At 29.9% G+C, this 19990-nt stretch overlaps 1 protein-coding gene across 11 annotated transcripts in view; it reads right to left on the bottom strand.

Annotated features, from left to right (window-relative positions):
* The window catches only part of LOC107446947 (protein still life, isoform SIF type 1), a 249448-nt gene that overhangs the window by 29266 nt on the left and 200192 nt on the right, over positions 1-19990 (bottom strand). For 7 of the 11 annotated variants that reach the window (XM_071177065.1, XM_071177071.1, XM_071177067.1 and 4 more), the window contains 6 exons: positions 17909-18091; positions 15385-15569; positions 11665-11758; positions 9783-9941; positions 5972-6152; positions 1445-1711 (listed from right to left, as the gene is read on the bottom strand). In XM_071177065.1, coding sequence (XP_071033166.1) covers positions 1445-1711; positions 5972-6152; positions 9783-9941; positions 11665-11758; positions 15385-15569; positions 17909-18091 — 1069 coding nt within the window. The remainder of the gene's footprint in view (positions 1-1444; positions 1712-5971; positions 6153-9782; positions 9942-11664; positions 11759-15384; positions 15570-17908; positions 18092-19990) is intronic. The other 4 variants (XM_071177068.1, XM_071177066.1, XM_071177064.1 and 1 more) reach the window with 1 other exon arrangement.

The raw sequence follows: 19990 nt of genomic DNA, 5'->3' as shown, positions 1-19990 counted from the left end.
TTCATATTTATATTAAAATTGCCTCCAAGACAGTAATTATAATTAAGTTAATCACAAAAAGAATATAAAAATATTTTAATACTGTGTAAAAACATTAAAAATGAAAATAAACATCTCAGCCTGGGAAAAATGAACTCCAAGAAGCTCCAAATTTATCGTCTGCTTTTTTTTTTATATAATCTTGTGCTGCTTTTTTCATTAATGCTTTTGTTGGCCTAATTTGTTTTGACTCATACAACTCTTTATTTGCGGTTTTAGTTTTGAAATTTTGAGGAAGGTGATCCAGTTGAAAAATGTGTAGACATGAAAAACCTAGAACAACACATTTTTCCCAATGGGTAAAAAAGCTAAGAATCACTCGAGGTGATTCAAGAAAGCGAAAAAAAGTAAGGTTCATTCATTTTAATCTAATATTAATGAAATAAAACAGGATATAAACGTCAGGTGTAAATAAATGTGCAAAGTGTTACAAGAGGATTAAGTCAAGTAGCGATGAAAGTCTTGTTTGGCACATGGCTGTTGGCAATCTAGTTGTTATGTATGATGTAATGCATTCTAAAGTAATGTTTAGGGGAAGATGAAGACGTTGCAGATCAGGGTAAAGTATATATTTTATACCATTCCAGAAAAATGTACATAATATCATTTAATTAAGTTTATATGCTGTTTTTGTTTTTATTTCATTATATATTACGGAAATATTTAATTCCTCACTCCATCACCCTATATGACTAGGAAAAATATATGTGGCCTACATGAAAAAATATATCTAACTCTGTAAAAAAACATACTTAAATATATGTGTATAAAATATAAGTAAAAATATATCTAACTGTGACTGATGAAACTGTAAATGAAATTGTTTGAAAATTTGAAGTTTAAAAAAAAGAAATATTTTAGAAATATTTTTCGATTTAAAGAAACAACGCACATTGTAATGGAGGTATTTTTTAACGTATTAACATTAATTATGAGAGTTTTTTTTAAAGACAAAAACAATGATCGCATAACAAAATGATAAATACTTTGTTTACTGCATTTTTTGAGACAAGCTTTGTCTGTGTAAGTGATCAAAACATTTTATTTTTAAGAATATTATAGTTTACAGAGATGCCATAGCAGTTTAATTCGTCATAATATGGCCTAAGAATAATAGGTCTTAAAAAATTTTAATGAAATATCAAAACTATTTTTTGAATTATATCTTATTTTATTTTTTTCTTGAACTTACAACTACCTAAGTCTTACCGAAAATCCTGAAGTGAGAGGAATGTATAACATCATCACGGATTGTTTTCTATAATCGTGCACTTGATCTGATCGTCATAAAAATATTAATATTTCATTCAAGTGCTATTAATTTTAAAAGGGCAATGAATCAAATGAGTAGGGTGCATACGTCTTCGCACATACAAAAAAAAGATCGAACACCAGATTGACTCACCGTAGAGGGGTGAGGGGACTATGAGCTTGTCAATCATCTCCTCGCTGATGGCAGAGTCCGAGGGAGGTGGTGGACAGACCAGAGACTCGATGTAATCGTCTGTGGTGCGCAGGATCACTCCTGTCATGTCGGGAGGTTCGAGACGGGCTGACCTCATCATCATGCAGAGGGACAGTTCCTCTTGGAGAACGCTCTCGATGTACATCATGTCCAAGTCACTCACGATGGCACCGTTAATCACCATTATCTCGTCACCTTTCATCAGCCCTATTGCAAACACAATTGTTGGATCACTCAATGGACACAGCATAGAATACTGAATACAAACTTCTTGATATTCAGTGCAAATTTACCATGCATTTGTTAAACCTGTCGAACCATAATATCGTTCAATTTTGTGCAACTTCAGTATTTGTGTTAAGATAAACCACGTAACTTTATTACCCGATGACGGTTAAATTTGAAAGGAAACATGGTTCAATTTTACATCTTATTAAGGTTGCAGGCAAATTTGCACCGTATTTGAATTCAAAATTGAACCATTATGTGTGAATGTACTTAATGTGTATAATAAAGCATTCTCAAATCTCAATTATCCGTGGCTAGACCGGATAATTGAGAATTATAATAGATACGCAAATTCCGCGGATAGTTAGTGGAGTCGTGTCGGAAAATATCATTTGTACAAGTATATATGCTTCAGAGTTTTCAAACTATTCTTCCTTTGCTAAATTAGAGCTTTATTATAATATTTTGTCATTTTATAAAATGTTTTAACATCGATAAATATATAAAATAAAAAATTAAAATCTCATCTGATGTTTGGTTTCAGTGCCGTAAGATAGAATCTTAAAAACACAAAATATTGCAAGGCAAAATCACGAGCAGACAAAATATCGTTTTGAGATCAAAAAATCATGGGGACAGAAACCTCACGCGAACAAAAGATAATGGGGTAGCAGCATCTCATGCAAACACTAGGAGACAGAACTTCACGTCGACGAATTATCGTGTTCTAGAATTTCACGTGAAGAAAATGTTATGGGTCTGTATTTCCTGCTAACACATTATCACAAGACAAAATTTTACATTGACGAATTATAGTGGAATCTTATCTCAGGCGGAAAAAAAATCTTGAGACAGCATATTGCATTGCGAGACAGAATTTCACGCTGGCAGATTATTATGTTATTAAATCTCACTGGCAAAATATCGTATGATAGTATAGAATTTCACGCTAAAACTATGCGAGGCAGAATCTTACGCGATAAACTTATTGCAGGATCGAACCTATGTGAACAAAATATCGCAAACAAAATTTTCTATGAGCAAAATACTAGTAACTATTGCCGTAATATTTCATACACAAGGTCATTAGAGTTCGTCCTAGAATCAGACCATTAATGAATAATAATAAAAAAAATAGATAATCCACTCGAATGAAATCTAATTTTACAATTTAATTTAAATAAAACGCATGGAACTTAAAAAACTGAATAAACTCATACTTTGTATTAATGATTATCTCCCTAATTTATTTAATAATATATTATTAGATTGGCAAGAAAGTAATTTCGGATTTTCTATACAAAAAAATTAAGTTTTAATCTAAGGTTATTACTAAAATTTTCACCACTTAAAAAGTTCTGTGAACTTCGAAATAAGGGATAATTCCACGGTGCAAAGTCGGGGCTATATGGGAGTGCGATATCAATTTTTAACCAAGCTCCAATAATTTTGTAAGTGTTTCTAAAAATGTGTGAAACTTCGTAGTGTCGAGTTGGAACACGATTCCTTTGCGATTGGTGAACCCCACATAACCCTGACCTTTCACGATCATTTATATCAAAGACTACAAAACCTTTTTAGAGATAAAAAGTTTAGTAATAATGAGGAATTCAAATGGTACCTTTCTGAATTGTTTTGCTGATAAAAATCATAAGTTCTATAAGGATCATTAAGTCAAAGATGACAAGAGGTCATCGAACAGAATATAAGATATTTATATAATCAAAATTCAATTATGTGTGGAAAGTATTGAGTTTTATTTCACAATAAAAACCGAAATTACTGTCTTGCTAACCCTATATAAATAATCTATGGGAAGTTTCAAAGTACCGTGGGTAAAGCAAACATACAAACTAATCAAAAATTGCGTAGGAACATGGGATAACTAACGTTATCAGAAACCGCGAGAGGGCGTTTTAAATTACATGTAACATAACACAGCTGCACCAGCATGTGAACAAACACTTTGGATATCTTAACATTTAAAAAAAAATTGTTTTCTCCCCATTACATTTTCAAGTATTCTTCTTGAAAATAATAATTGTTCGAATTAGGGATATTTCACAATGCATTCATTAAACATATATTATTCAACTACACTTAATTGAAACAGTAATAGTGCGCTAAAGAAGAAGAAAGAAGATCAACCTTAATTATTTTTGATCTAATGATCGGATTTTCACGTGCTAGGCTTCAATCTAAATGGTTAAGGAAGTTGACCTCAAATATGCTGATATCCATGTTAATATGCTAATATGTTAGTGCAGACGATATTTTTAGCTATGAAATCAGACACAAAAACGTATTTTCTCTGAATAAACATACCTTTTTTTTAACAACGGATACGGATTCCGCATCTACAAAATACAGAGGGTAGCCACAATCTGGAAAATTTGTGGTTAGGTCAAGAGAGCGGTCTAAATTTTGGACTCCATAATGTTAATTTCCGTTTTTGCGTGTTTCGTTATATCTTGAGAAATTTTTAAGCGAATTGAAAATTTTTGGATCACAATTATAAAATTCGTTTATCTAAAGATAATTACATGCAAAAACAATTTGTATTAATTAATTATTCCTTTTTATTATTTTAGTAATAGTCAAAAGTATTTAATTATAAGGTAAACATTTTTTTCATTATTTTAAAGAATGTTATTTTAAATGGTAAAATACAAAATTGAAATTCCACAGAAAACGAAATTTGGAAAAGTCGAACATTTAAAATTGTATTTTTCAGGAACTATTCGGCCAATTTCTATCAAATTTTGCATTTTGCCATTTAAAATTACATTCTTTAAAGTGATGTAGAAAACAGTATACCTTACAATTAAAAATTTTTTTGACTACTGCTTAATAAAGTGATGAATAATAAATAATTATTAATAAAATATTTTCTGTATGTAATTATTTTGGATAAATGAATTTTCGAATGTACGAAATTTTTGGTCAGATTGCTTAAAATTTTCTCTATATTTAACGAAATGCACAAGAAGTAGAAATTATATTATGGAATCCGAAACTTTGGACCTCTTCCTGACTAAAATATTAATAGAGAATATAGAAAACAGTTGGAGCCATATTTTCCAGATTCTTTTAGCCCTAATATTTTGTGAGTAAGGAATCCAAATCCGTCGAAAAAAGGTTTGTTTGTTCTGAAAAAGCACTATTTTGTGTCTGATTTCATAACTTAAAACATTGTCTGCACTTTTCAGCGTATTTGAAGTCACCTCCTGAAACCAGTAAGACTGAACCTTAGTACGTAAAAACACGATCATTAATTCAAAAGTTATTCAGGGTAATTTTTTTTAAGAACGGTTATCTTATTACATAAGAACTTACGTGCTTGTTTGAATTTAGAACAGCCAAAATTCATAACGAATCAAATCTTCATTTTCTTCAGATGAATTGGAAATGGGCCGATCTAACGGATTTAAAATAATTTTCGAGTAGACAGCTTATTACTTATAAAATGCACATCTTGATTCTAAGTTGATTCGGAGTTTTAGTAGCCAATATGTGACACCAAAATTAATGTTTCAGTGATTTTCTTAAATTTTAATGCAATTAGCAGAATAAATTCATTTACGTTATTGCATAAAGTATTCAGTATGTTTATTTGGGAATTATTAATTCAATTATTTTCATGGTTTAAGCATTAGCTTGCGTATCCTTATAAAAAAAATAAAAAAAATGTTTATGAAAATTTGTTAAGGAAATTTTTTACGAAATATGTTTAGAAAGCTTAGGAAAAAAGTTTTACTTCCTTTAGTTTGACTGTAAGGGGGATTAGTAACGAAATCAATATATACTACGTAAAATCTTTTAGAAATAGCGTCGTACAAAGGATAAAATTGATTTTCGAAAAAAGGTACTGATTTATTTTGCCGGCGCAAGTAAATTGAGTTTATTTTATTTATTTGTTTTAATTTTTTACTTATTCAATTGAAAAAAAAAGTAAAAAAAAACAAAACAAAACAAAAAGAACAGTTGCTTTTTCATCGGCGATTTCATTGCCCTGCAACGGCGAAATCTATAAGTGCCGAAAAAAGATCTAAGCACTATGAGGAATATAGATAAGCCATTAATCGGCTTTTGGATCCTAAAAATAACTTTTAGAAACGATTGCTGCAAGAATTAAAGCAACTGTATAAAGATAACAAAATAAGAAAAAAACCGTTCTATCTTTGAGTAAAACAATTTTTTTTTCATTTTTTTAATATAGTTTTTAAAATGTTATTTTACCTTGTTCCCAAGCTTGGCTGTTCTCCTCTACTCTGCTCACATAGACACAGAGTTCGTCCTGATGGTCAGCGTTCTCTATTAGTTCCGCTTCCACGCCAAACCCGAAAAGAACTTCCAGGCTGCAACGTAGGAGTTCCACTTGGTAGAGGACTTTGGCACAGATTTCTACCGTTTCATACGCCTACAATGACACTTCATTAGTTTTCTAATTTTTGAGAATCAAATCTGCTGATGCGGAAAAATAAGTGATTGTATATTATTTCTACCGATTAGTATTTGAGGCACGATGCTGTGAAATTTTTGTCACAGACTTTACTTCTTGTTTGACTCAAGCCAGGAAAAATATGTATTTTCGTCTTCTTTTTGTCAGTTATTTTTCAAAGTAATAACCTTTAACGCACCAATGACGCCTATAAGCTGCATATCACTCTTACTGACTGGGTCCAGAGTTTATATCATCGAAAATCATTATCATTTTTATCATTCTTATTATTGTTTGCTGTAACCGTATGTGTAATTAATTTAATTATAAATACTTATTGTTTTAACTGTAAATAAATATAATTAAGTTAATTACAAATTATTATGGATAATGTATTTTAAATTAATTATAAATTATTGTAATTAATCAATTAAAGGAATGAAAATTATAATTATAATTGCTTATGGAAATTCTAATTCTAATTAATTAATTAATAATAATATACCCACTTAATAATGATATAGGTATAATAATATAACACTTTTACTAAAATATAAATATTTTCTTTCCTGTATTTGATAATTTTCTCATCGTTCTTAAAGTAGCTTAGATGAGGTATGAAGAAAACTTGGCACGGACCATTAAAATTTAAGGTAGCATGTGATGCCGTCCATTTTTCTAGGTCACATAGCATATTTTTTTAAAAATTAATCTTTTTTTTTGAAGAGATATTAAAAATCAACAGCTTTTTTTATAAGTTCCTATAAATTTATTATTGTGGTATTAGATTGTCGTTGTAAAAATTTAAATTTTTTAAACTTTTTAGTATTCTGAATGCGAAGAGATGCCTGATAAGTTACATCTGTAATAACTTCCATGACCCCGAAGTCCAGCCTTTGTAATGATTATGCTTAGTGGCTAAATAAGCAAGGAGTTAAACTTTTGTTGTTAAATATGAGTTGAAAACTGAAAAGGCGCATTTTTTGTGAACACGTATTTTGAGTAGCGCTCATTTCCGTAAACACCCATTTCGAGCTATGCCCATTTTCTTAAAAACACATTTTGAGCATCATTTTCATAAAAACGCATTTCGAGCCGAGTCCAGATTTTTCCGAAATTCACCGATGAAATGTTCATTTTTTGCCTGCATGCAGCTTTAAAAAGTAAGTTTTGACCATTAACCTTATTATATATAATTTATTTATGCTTATTTCACTAATAAATCATTTATATAAAATTACTTTAAATAATCTTATTTTAGGAAATTGGCTTTCATTTTTTCTCATCATTAAAATTGAAAGAGCAAGATTATGCCGTTTTTATATTTGTGCCATTATTATTGATATGTCTCTCTCTCCCCCTTATCTTTTCTTTTCTGTCACGCACAGAGTAATATATTCATTTCGATGTCTTTTTTTTGAGATAGGGATAAAACAAATGATGTTCTCGTGACCTAAAACATGAAGATTCAGTTTTAAAAATGGCAACAAAATGAAATCTGAAAGATCTGAAAATGAATTATTTATTTAAAAAAGTGATTTATGACACTATTTGGTGTAAACAATGGGATAAAATTTAGTCTCACGCGATGAATAAGATACACACATAATATTAATACAGAATTGAACAGTTAAAGTACAAAAGTAGACGAGTATCATATTGAATGACTGCTACGAAAATAATGAAAAATTGAAATGTTTAATAGTTTAGTTTGCAAAATGTAACATTTAAAAAAAATTCTTGTCTACATTATATTTTTTGTTATGGGTCATTATATCTAAGTAAAATGTGAAAGTTACAAGACCAATGGAAAATCTTCTATTTTTTAAATATATAAAAATAGTCTCTTTCCAATAGGATTTCATCAAATTTATTGAACACCTGTTCATTGGCATTATTTCAACATCGATTATATGTTTTATTCATACCATGTCCTTGCCACGTCCTTGATACAAAATTAAAACACATCCTTCACCTTCTTTCTTTATATATAGGGTGAATATAAGATGACTTTTTTATCAACATTGTTGCAAGTGAGTGGTGGTTAAACGGGCAACTTACAATAGGGACCCAAATTTTTGACAGTTCTTAAGCCTAAACTATTTGGACAATACTTTTGCGAATTCAATATCCCGTTCACATTTCATTGGGAAAAAATACAAATCCATTGAATAAAGGCATATGTATTTAGAGAAAGTACGATTTTGTGGCTGATTCCGTAACTTAATTAACAGTTAGAACTAAGTACTTAACTTGTTTGAATTAAAAACTTTAAACCATAAAGATTGGCACTTCATTTGTGTAAATCCGTTTATGAGAACAAAAGTTACTCAGGATAATATTTTGTTTAGTTTAGTTTGATTCTTTTTAAGTGAAACGAAAATCCCTTACACACAATTAAAAAATTTGCATTACACACAATTAAATAATTCCTCGCAAAAAATAACTTTTTTAAATAATTATTTTATCATTTTACTTAATAATTGTCAAAGCAATTTTGAATTTATTGTAAGGTTTATAAATTTTTACACCGTTTCAAAGAATATATTTTTATATGAGGAAATACAAAATTTAAGCGAAATCGGTCGACTACACTCTCAGAAAGACAGCTCTCACTTTCGACAATTCAGCAGTCCTTGAGCATTTTGAGTTTCGTTAATTTGAAGAATAATTTCGTCACGAAATCACGTGATTTGTAACGAAATGCAAACTCTCACATACATGACGAAAATGTTTCTTCAACTAGAAAAATGCTCCTGGTGCATTGTGGCAGTTGGTCAACAAGAATTACGAAACTTGAATGAAGACTAGACGATCGATAATAAAGTGACGAATTAAGCCGATCGGACTGTATGGTGGTCAAGGTCTCGTACCAGGAAGACGCTGAGAACGGGTATGTGCTCGATCTGTCCTTCTTGTATTGTTATTTTATATTCTACGACCGTCGTTAAACAGCCGACTCAATTTTATGGGTTTACGACTACGAATATTCAACTCCGTAGCCTGTTAATTTTGAACCCGATCCAGAAGACAAGGAAACTCCTGGATCAAGTATTGGGAGAAATTTGCCTTCGTGGAGGACTTTCTGATGGAACGAACCCGCATTTGCGTTACATGGAGGGGAAGACCAAGAGAACCTCTCACGGTTAGCCTGACGGCAAGGGGACTCTAATCCATGATCCGTCTACCACAGAGGATATTTCACGTCAGTATTGTGGTCGGTGCAAGCCGGATGCGGAATTCGTATCGACCAGCCATCGCCGTGATCGAACCCCGGTTCATCTCATTAGAAAGCGAACGCTCTATCCCCTGAGCCATCGCGGCTTGTATTATTAGAAAGACATTAGTCCACTTATAGAGTGCCCACGATAAAATGATAATTGGAAAAGTTAGATACTTTTTTTGATAAAAAATAGAATGGCGAAATATTAATTATTTAGTTTTGACGAAATTAGTTTTCTCGAAGAAGTGACGCCAGTTGTTTCGTCACTTTGACGAGAAATTCGCTCGATCCAGAAAATGGTTTCGTCAAACACGAAGAAAGTTTTGTGATATTTGAGTATGCCTTTCTTAGAGTGGTAGTTTATTTAAAATAAAAGAGAGTAATACCAGTTGATCGAAGAGTTCAGTGGGAGCTGGTGTGTAGTATTTGTCGTTGTCCTGTTTGATATGCAGGAAATGATCTGAAGGGGCGAGCTGTTTCTTCAGGCAAGCACTCCACAAAACATCTTCTACTGTCATGTTATCACGAACACACACCGTCACAGACTGAGAAAAGAAGAAGAAGAATATTATTTATTACCTGGCTCACCCCATTGGGAGGTGAGTGCTCTATCCCCTGAGCCACCACGACTCTGTATACAATATACAATGTGCTTGTACGTATTATATACAATTACAAGGTATTGCATATAATGTTAACTGCGCTTTTGGCAAATTGTAATGATGCTCTTTTTCAAAGCATTGTATATAATAGCTAAGCATTTTATACAATGACCAGGCATTGCAACAATGTCTAGGTATTGCAAGCAAAGACTGGACATTGTATGCAATGACAAATGCTTTTTTGGCAAAGTATTATTTTATACCTTATCAAGGTACTGTATACAATGTCTAGGTATTGGGTACAGTTGCAAATGCTCTTTGGGCAAAGTATAATATATGATAATAACAGAGAAAGAAACAGCCCATTATTTTTTTTTTCGTTTCCTCCATTAAAAATAAATGACGGAGTGGACGACCCATTTAAGATATAAACTACAATTCGGAAGTATGCGAATTATTATTAATCTTATTCTATATTTTTATGGACCATACCTAGATTACTCCCATCGGAATATACAGCGGTGTTAAAGGAAAATATAAGCTCTAGATAAATCTCTTGCTTAACAAATCTGTGATAATAGATATGGAAATCAGAAAAAAATCCATCAAACCCTTTTTAGTGTTTTCCGCTCAAAAATAGGTTGCTTTAAATACTTTCTCCAAACACCGTGGAATATTCTCGTGTTTGATGGAAACTGTTTTCGTAACTTAAGCTGTACTCTAAACTCAAAAATAATTTCTTTTCATTTTTTAAAATTTTTTTTATAAGAAATGTGAAAACAGTCATTTGATTTATTAAATAAATAATCCCGAAGAAACGGCAAGATATTACTCGATTAAAAACTTCCTTCGCTTCAAAAATGTACAAACTGGAAATAACAGTCGACATGTTTCAAGCGCTCAAAAACAGACGGGGATTTTCAAGACTTGTCTGATGTGAATGAGAAGAAAAAGTGATTTGAAATTTAAAAAAAAAATGAAGTAGCCAATAAAAAATGGAAAAATAAAAGTGGAAACATAACTAGAAAAACAACAGTAACCGAGAAAGAGAAAAAAAACAGAACAAGAAAAATCTCAGAGGCCAAATGAGGCAAATCAAGGTAAAATGCATTTCCACGTGCTATGGAGAGGTAGTAAGGAACTTTTAATTCTCCTCATTTACGTCTGGCAAGTTTTGAAAACGGGTGCCTGTTTTCGAGCTCTTGAAACATTTTTATTTCCGATTTGCATATTTTTGAAGCGAATGAAGTTTTTAAGTTAATTTATTCATTTTGAGACATCATTTTGTAACTTTTTGCTTCATTTTAAGTTCTTTATTTTATTTTTTTAAATTCATACAGATTGAAGTATTTTTTACTGGACATTTTACATAAAAAAAATCTGAACCAAAACTATTTTATGTTTCATGGAACATTCATATTAAATTAATTGCTTAGAATTTTTTTTTATGCAAAAAAGCTTTACTTAAACTTTTTTATGTTTTATGAATACATTCATCTGAAATTAATAGTTAATTTTGCTTTTATCTGACGTTATATCTGAGTTTATAAAATTTGTAAATCATACAATCTTACAAATTCGTTATAAGCAAATTTCATTAAATTACTTATAATTATTAATTTTGAGCTAAACAAAATATTATTAAAAAAAAATTGAGTACTGTTACCTGTCCCTCTGGAAGAAGCACTTTGACAGTTCGACCGATCAGTGTAGGAAGCTCTGTGCTTTGGCTTGAATTAGCCGAAAGGCTGAGGGATCTTCTAAAAAACAAGACAGATAAGCAAAACAATTTTTAGTGTCTTATGCGATATTTTGGAGAAATAACATTTTGAATCAATGTGATGTTATTGTATTTTTATTTAAAGAATAGTAGTTTAAAATGAATGGTTATTTTATTACTTATTACAATTACTTATGGCTTAACAATATCATAAAATAAGATAGGCTTCGTGAGTAATAATTCATATTTAAGACGTTAACTTTAATTTAAGATTAAGAAAAGTGGGCGGTGCGAGCTGGGTCCGGAACTTGTATCGAACTTGTAAGTAGACTATCTCTTTAAAGCTGTGGCATACGATTCGAAATGCTTTACTTTACACAAAACTGCGGGCGGAAAATTTGAGAAGGAAAATTTAGCAGGAAAATTTGGTAGATTACAGATTTTGATGAATTCAGCAATGCAGCTTATTATTATTATTAATATTGAAAACAATATTATTGAACTTCTATTGATTATTTAACTTTATTTAACTAAATTGTATTGTTAAAATAAATATAATTTATAATATTAAAATAGCGAAAATATATTTAGTTTAAAGTGAAACTAGTGCCATTAGACAACCATAATGTTAAACAAAAACCATTAAAATTATTTTTTTATTGAATGAAGCAATTCTTGTAAGATCACATGATTCATTTCGAAATTTCATCAATACATTTATTCGAATTCGCATTCCATGATGTTTTTAGTTCGAAAAGGCTTAAACAGAAAACAACATTTAACAGCTATAAACTTGTAGCTTTGTATCTGCAGCGTGAATCACGTCAACATAACGTAGAGATATGTAGCATCTGAAATAAATGAGAGCATGCGCAGTAGCTTCAATCTTACGTACTGGAGCATACGGAAGATGACGCAAAAGTGCGATATCTCCTTAATATTATAATCATCTCTCTTCATTAGAGTTGTTGATTTGATTGATGAACAACGAGAAACGATACTTTCATAAATTTTCCTACGTTCTGTTAGCAATTTTACGACGTTTAACTCTATGGATTCGACTCAAAACGTTGAGCTCATGAGATTTTAACTTAGCTTGGTTTCTTTTTTAAAAACAAATTAGGGCACGAAACTATCGGTCTCCTAAACGTAACCTTTTTATGTAATACCCAACATAATGTGCTGCTATTTACTCACAATAAATGACAAATAAAGGTAAACAAAACTTGTTCCGTTATTTAAAATCCGCTTCTCGTACAAAGGAAATGAATTTCAATGATTGCGACTGAAGTATATTTTGTTGAATCGAATGTAGGACAGAAGATTTGGATTTGTTTCAATCTCCCGATTCAATTATACGCTGGTTTAGTTTGAATATATTTTCTTGGAATACAAGCGCTGTGTAATTTCGAATTTATGTTTATTAACCGGAAGGAAAAAGAAAAACAAATGACTTGCTTCCATTTATTTTGATTTCAGTTGATCATTCAAGGAATTTTGAGCAATATCAAAAACAATTAAATTTAGAAAGATTCTTCCAAATAGATCTTAGTTTATATGGTTTTTTTTATTCATTTTTTTGATACAAATACAGTTAAATGGATAATTCAAAGTTATTAATGAAAGGTCGAACTTTAATTTTGATGATTTTTAAAGAAATTATTAGCATTTACAGAAAAAAATTCATTAAATGTTAGAAGCCACGGGTTTGTCTGAATTGGATTTGGTAAAAATATAAAATTAGTTAACAAAGAAGTTTGTTATAAATTTATTAATAATGATAACGCACACATTAGCTCAATGATTTTATATAGAATTTGATTACATTAGTTGGATAATTTTAGAAGAATTTGTCGATTTGTTTTTCGGATGAATAAGCATTACTACAAATTCTTTTAATTCTATTTATTTGATAAAATAGTATTTAAAAAAATGTTTTTTATAAAAATTAGAATTTCATGTAATTAGTTTATTTATATTAAATTTAAAATAAATCCTTTTACCGTTAAGTCAATGATGTAATGTGGATATTTTCTTTTAATACTTAAAATCAGAAAAATAAAATTAATGTTATCGTCATGATTACGAAGCAAGATCAATTCCTCGAGGTAAATATTACGTAACAAAATGTATAATTTTAAAAATTATAGATAATTAAATCATAAGTAAATCTAAAGGCAAATTTAATATTAGGAGTGAAATGTTTTTCATAAAAGTGTTTAAATAAGTTAACTGGAAGTGTTGAAAACTTGAATCCTTGTGGTATTCCATTTATTTGAACAAAAATACGTTTTCCATTGTAAAGATAATTATTAAAAAGAGAAATATTAATTAGAATTTCCCAATAATTAAAATCGTAATGATGGATATTTTTTAATCATAGTAAAAAAAACATCTTTTCGTTTAGGAAAGGGAAATGCTATTGAAGAGATCTTTGTAAATTAAAAGTCGCGATAGAATTAATTTTATTTCGTTTAATAAGTTCTGAAATGGGTAGATTATTAGTGATAATCCAAGAAACATCTTCCTTAATAATATTGTTAGTAATTTTATTTAAGTACTTATAGAAAATAATGCCAGCTTTAGTTAAGTAAGTATTAGACACCTAAGTTTTTGTTCTAAATTTAATAGGAATTTTATGAAATATTTCGACTGATAATTAAGCATGGAAATTGTATATTATTAATTTTAACCTGTTAGAGTAAACTAAATTTTTTAATGATATTATTATAATTATTTAAATTACTAAGCGAAAAATTTATACCATTTTCTTACTCCTTATTTAAATGTCCAACATAGAATTTTTTTTGCAGAAGATTGCATAATTGTTCTTAGCTTTGTCTATAGGGGTAGTTACAAAATTCTTTTGAAGTTTCTTAAGTGATCGATCAATTTTAAAAAAATTTGTTGAATTGTTTCTGTTATTTAAATTATCCCTATTATTAAAAGAAAGTTTTAAAAGTAATAATAAGCAGCCCATTTCCATTCTGTTAACATACTTACAGGTAAAGAGAATCTATTTGATATCGTTTAACAAAAATTGATATCATTAAGAACGTATTTTAGAATTTTACTAATTGATATATGGTAAATGGGTCTACACTGTTTTCCTTTTAACATTAAAATATTTAAATCACTAGCAATTTAAAATATTTTTCTTCTTCACAGAGACATTCATAATCGGATCTTCTCCTTTTTCTAAATTTTTGTTAATATCATTATAATTAAAAATAGTTCAACCAAGAATTTTATTATAATTACAACTTTTAACTATGTTTAACTCTTTTAATGGAAACAAATTCTTCAAGTTTTCAAATATAACATGAAATTTAAACTGGAAATAAGGTTTTAAAAGCAACTTTAATTTAATTTGATAAATTTTACTTCGGCTACATTAATGCAATGTTAGAAAGCACTCCATTTTGCGGATATAATCGTGTGAGCTGATGACGGGATCATATCTTTTTCCTTGTTTCATTTTCCGGCCCTTCAATTTTCATTTAAAATTTTAAACATTTTATTTATAAAAGTATTTTTTCTTCTTTTTAAATTTTTTTCTTCTTGGTTTCTTTGTTAATATAATTTTTCTTTAATTCTTTTATTCTTTTTCAGCCCTTTTTTGTGTGTATCTATAAAGAATGACTTGAAATAAGATAAATAACTCACTTGCTGCTGTTGGACCTGGAGAGAGGTAAGCGAGGTCTCCGTTTTGTGGCTCCCCTCCCAGACAGTAGATTGGTGAGTAAGGAAGGGCTGCGAGCGCAGATGAAGGCGTGGAAGGAAGACACAGTGAAGACACCCAATTTGTTCAATATGCTCTTCGTACCTTTCGACACATGTGTCAGTAAGCTCTACAAGAACAACATCACAAATTTGAGGAACATATCAAAGCATATAACAATAACACTTTCCTTTATTAACTAACATTAGAAAGCAAGCAACTATTAAGCGCTAGCATATTTTATAAAGCAACCGGTAAGTTCAATTTAAACAATGACTATACTCAGAATAACTAAGTAATAGATTTTACAATGATAGATAAATCAATGGTACGAGTTAAACTACTTAAATAGCTGAAAATGCTGAAAATAACTGAATAAGGAACATTTTTTCACACCTACTCTTAAGAAGTTTCATTTAACCTATTTCAATAGCAAATATTAATTCAAATTTCTAGAAACATCATCTGCATAAAACTAAATGACAAGTTTCGCGGAAAACGATCCTCGGACAGTTGAAAATGCACTCTTGATCAGGAAACCCATAGACACTTAGCTGTAAACGTTGCTTTGTTTATTTTTAATGATGGTGTTTTAAACTAGTTTTGTTTCTTTTAGCTATTTCAATCACGTTTAGTCAAATTTTGTTACCAAAATTTCAAAGAATTTCAATTTGAACTTTTAGAAATATGCTTTCGCATGTGCATACTACCTAATTAAAAAAATCACAGTGATGTTTTTTTAGAGGATTACGTGTGAATCAGTACTTAAATCCATTAGTCACACATATGCGATGTTTTTCTGTTACATTCGTGAATGTTTATCATAATTCTGAGAAATGAAGAACAGATTATTGCTGGACAAGTTAACCTTTTTTAAATGGTGCTTGGTTAATGTTATATGTTTAAAAAAATAAATATATTTAAATGTTTCAAAAACAGAGGAAAATAGAGAAAAATGAAATTTTTTTAAATAAAAAGTAACCAATTTATTGGAACAAAATTATTCTCAGAAATATAAAGTGTATAAAATCAAGTTCTCAAAGTATATAACATTTTNTTGAAATGTTAATTAAGGTGTCCACTTACATATTCGGTTAATAATTTTTATTTGTTTAAACAAAATTACTTTGTTACGATATAATATTCTAATACCAAAAAAAAGTACCGCAGCGTGAAAATACCATTTGTGATGTAACTCTTTCAAAAGTACATAGAAGTGGTTGCCAGCAGGGGTGTACATGTAGATTTATTAAATACACCTTGTGCGCCACCTAGGAACCAAATCTAGAACCCGACACTCGAAATTTTTGCTCTGATACAATCGTACCCTGTTACAATTGACCCCACTCTCCCCTACTTAAATCCATTAGTCACACATATGCGATGTTTTTCTGTTACATTCGTGAATGTTTATCGTAATTCTGAGAAATGAAGAACAGATTATTGCTGGACAAGTTAATGTTATATGTTTAAAAAAATAAGTATATTTAAATATTTCAAAAACAGAGGAAAATAGAGAAAAATGAAATTTTTTTAAATAAAAAGTAACCAATTTATTGGAACAAAATTATTCTCAGAAATATAAAACGTATAAAATTAAATTCTCAAAGTATATAAAATTTTTATTTCTACTTTTTGCATGTTCAATCAAATATTTTCGTGAGATGTACTGTCCATTCCAACATCAAAATTACATAAAATGAGTCATTTATGACGTTGAAACTCTCACTAAATTCATTTATTAAAAAACGTTTCCAACCATTCGTAATTCTGTTCTTGCTTTTTAGGAAGAAAAAGATCACGAATACCCACACATGTGACTTATGATGTCAACACCAGCTGATCGCTTTTAAGCAAAATGGCGTATTCAAGTTGAGCTAAGTTTCTCCATATAAAATAGAATGTTAATTAAATGAAACACAGTATCTCGTACACTGAATTTGCTGAAATATAATTCCTTCTCGTCTACGTCTTTTACTTAGATTTAATTATTTGTTTATGTATTTTATTGTACACGTGATATATTTTTGTTCTGTGTACCTAGCAGCTTCGATGCATAATTAGTTAATGTTTTACATGGCTTCGTGTCTTTTTTGTGCTAAGTAAGAAATATATAATGAAGGAATTGAAATCGCTGTGAAGGAATATGGATTGTGTTATTTGAGAGAATTGATACTTGACGGGCTCAGCTTACTCGAAATAGAATAAGAAGAACAGTCGCTTACGAAAACTAATTCTACGTTTCAACAACTCATCAGGATCGAGATATCCCCACTATGTCCCTTGCAGGTATCTCATTGGTTACTTGCAACTCGAGAAGAAGTGAAGTAATTCTGCCTAACCATGTGATTTAAATCAGATTTAATTAAATACCTGTAAAAGACGTCACGCGGGTGTATCGAATCTGATTGGCCACGATTTACTTACGATGACGTAATTTGAAAGGTATATCTGAAGATGAAAACTCACTTTCGGATTAGGAAGTTCGGAATTCTGTAGAGAGGACATGTAGCACCTGAGCCTGAATTGTTCACAGTGGAGACGCTCCAGATTCTCCTCCCACTGTCCGATCTGACCGGTAAGTGACTGCCTGCTGTCCGAGTCAGCCACCACGGTCAGTTGTAGTTCCGCCATGTGCTTCATTCGGGAGTCCTGCAACAACACATTTAATCAATTATAGAATGTTTGAATGCTATTTTGTTACAGGTAGGAAAAGTAGAGGGCTGTCAAAATCCAATATCATAAAACAATATACCGCGGATACTTTGGATTATGTCCACTATTTTTATTATTATTTTTTCTTGCTGTAGGTTTTTGTAATTTAAGTTACATTTTCAAAAGTAGCGTATGAAAGAGCCACTGTGACTATCATTAGATATACTTTTGGTGAAATAATTCAAAAATTGACTGATAGATGCTCTGTACTAAAAATAAAATGCTTTAAAAGATATGATAATTGAGGAAAGCTAACAAATGGCACTTGTAATTTAATTTTAAATGCATATACTTGTTGTAAAAAAGATGGGGAACATACAGTTCCTGTTACCCGGCGTTTCAATAGGTAATTATGTTCTTTTCTTTTTCTACTGGGGACTCATAGCCGACTTTTTACTATCTATTATAGCATAGAGTGTTCGCCCTCCAATGAGGTGAACTGGGTTCGAATCCCAGCGATGGCTGGGTTAAGCTAAGGCGAAGAGGTAAAGACTGTAAAACTTTCTTTTACAGTCTCTTGACAGTACATCGTTAGTTATAAACACCCTGTATTTGCATTGAAAATTTTAATAATTTCAAGTATGGTAAAAAAATTAAAAGCCATATCTGTAAATTTTGCTTCTCTAGTCTTTAAATGAGGTAAAAACTAGAGAAGCAAAGTTATCGATTCAAAATAAAGGTATAGAGTCAGAAGGCGCCAAATAGTGGTTTGTCGTATTTAATCACTAGTAAATATAAAGAACATCGCAAAACTGCAGATAAGCATAGATATATTTTGAGGAATTAGTTATTTTAAAGTGAGATTCGAATTGCATGAGGTATTAAGTATAAGTCACTAAATTGTATTTCGAATCACAAGTTTAGTTGTAATAAAGAAAAATTTTATGAACTAAAAAGTAAATAGCGAATCTCCTGTAAACAAATCATTATTCAATCCTACAGAACCGTATAACTTGTCATATGTTGAGAAAAAAATATTATCAAAACTTCCAGAATGTGGTAAAAAAGTTTTACTAAAGACTTTTGTCGAAATTAATAATAAAAAATATTTTTTGTCATGCTATTTGATTGTGAATGTGGTAAAATTTGGTAATTTTATTAAGATAAATTAGAATATCGAGTAAAAATCATTTATTTGGTTTAATTTGCTTTAAAGTTTTGCATTTTTATACAATAAAAACTATAATTTTGAGAATTTCCGGTAAAATGTTACCATACTGAAAAATTACCGAATGAATAGCTTAGATACCCTATATTTTGGTTTTATTACCCAACCATAAATGCCATTACGATAATTTTAACATAATGTTTTTCTCTGTAATAATATTAGAAATTATATATTGCTAATATATGTTAAAAATAAGGAAATACTAATATACACTCATGGACAAAAAAATTAGCGCACCAAGAAGGAGTCGTCAAAATGAAACGAAATTTTACATACGCAATGACTACTTTGATATAAGTAAATGATTAGAAAAATCAAAGATTATCGTTATTCTTTGATTTTCTAATCATTTACTTATATCAAAGTAGTTATTACGTATGTAAAATGTCGTTTCATTTTGACGACTCTTTCTTATTGCGCTAATTTTTTTTGTCCGTGAGTGCATATTAAAAATAAGGAATATAGTTATTTTTTTTATCTACTGTAACTATATTGCAAATAAAGAATTTTTACAATTTTTGCTATAACATATCAAAGTACCTTCACTATACAGTAATATTAACAATGTATTGTAAATACCAAATCATTGTTAATTTTTTAAATTGGTGTTGAAAAATAATGTACTGTATAACTGAAAATTATCCAATTGTAAGTTGTACATAGTCTAG

This window comes from Parasteatoda tepidariorum, chromosome 2 (assembly GCF_043381705.1).
Source record: "Parasteatoda tepidariorum isolate YZ-2023 chromosome 2, CAS_Ptep_4.0, whole genome shotgun sequence".
Taxonomy (NCBI): Eukaryota; Metazoa; Arthropoda; class Arachnida; order Araneae; family Theridiidae; genus Parasteatoda; species Parasteatoda tepidariorum.
Note: the sequence above shows the minus strand (reverse complement) of the source record. Positions and strands in the feature narration are given on the sequence as shown.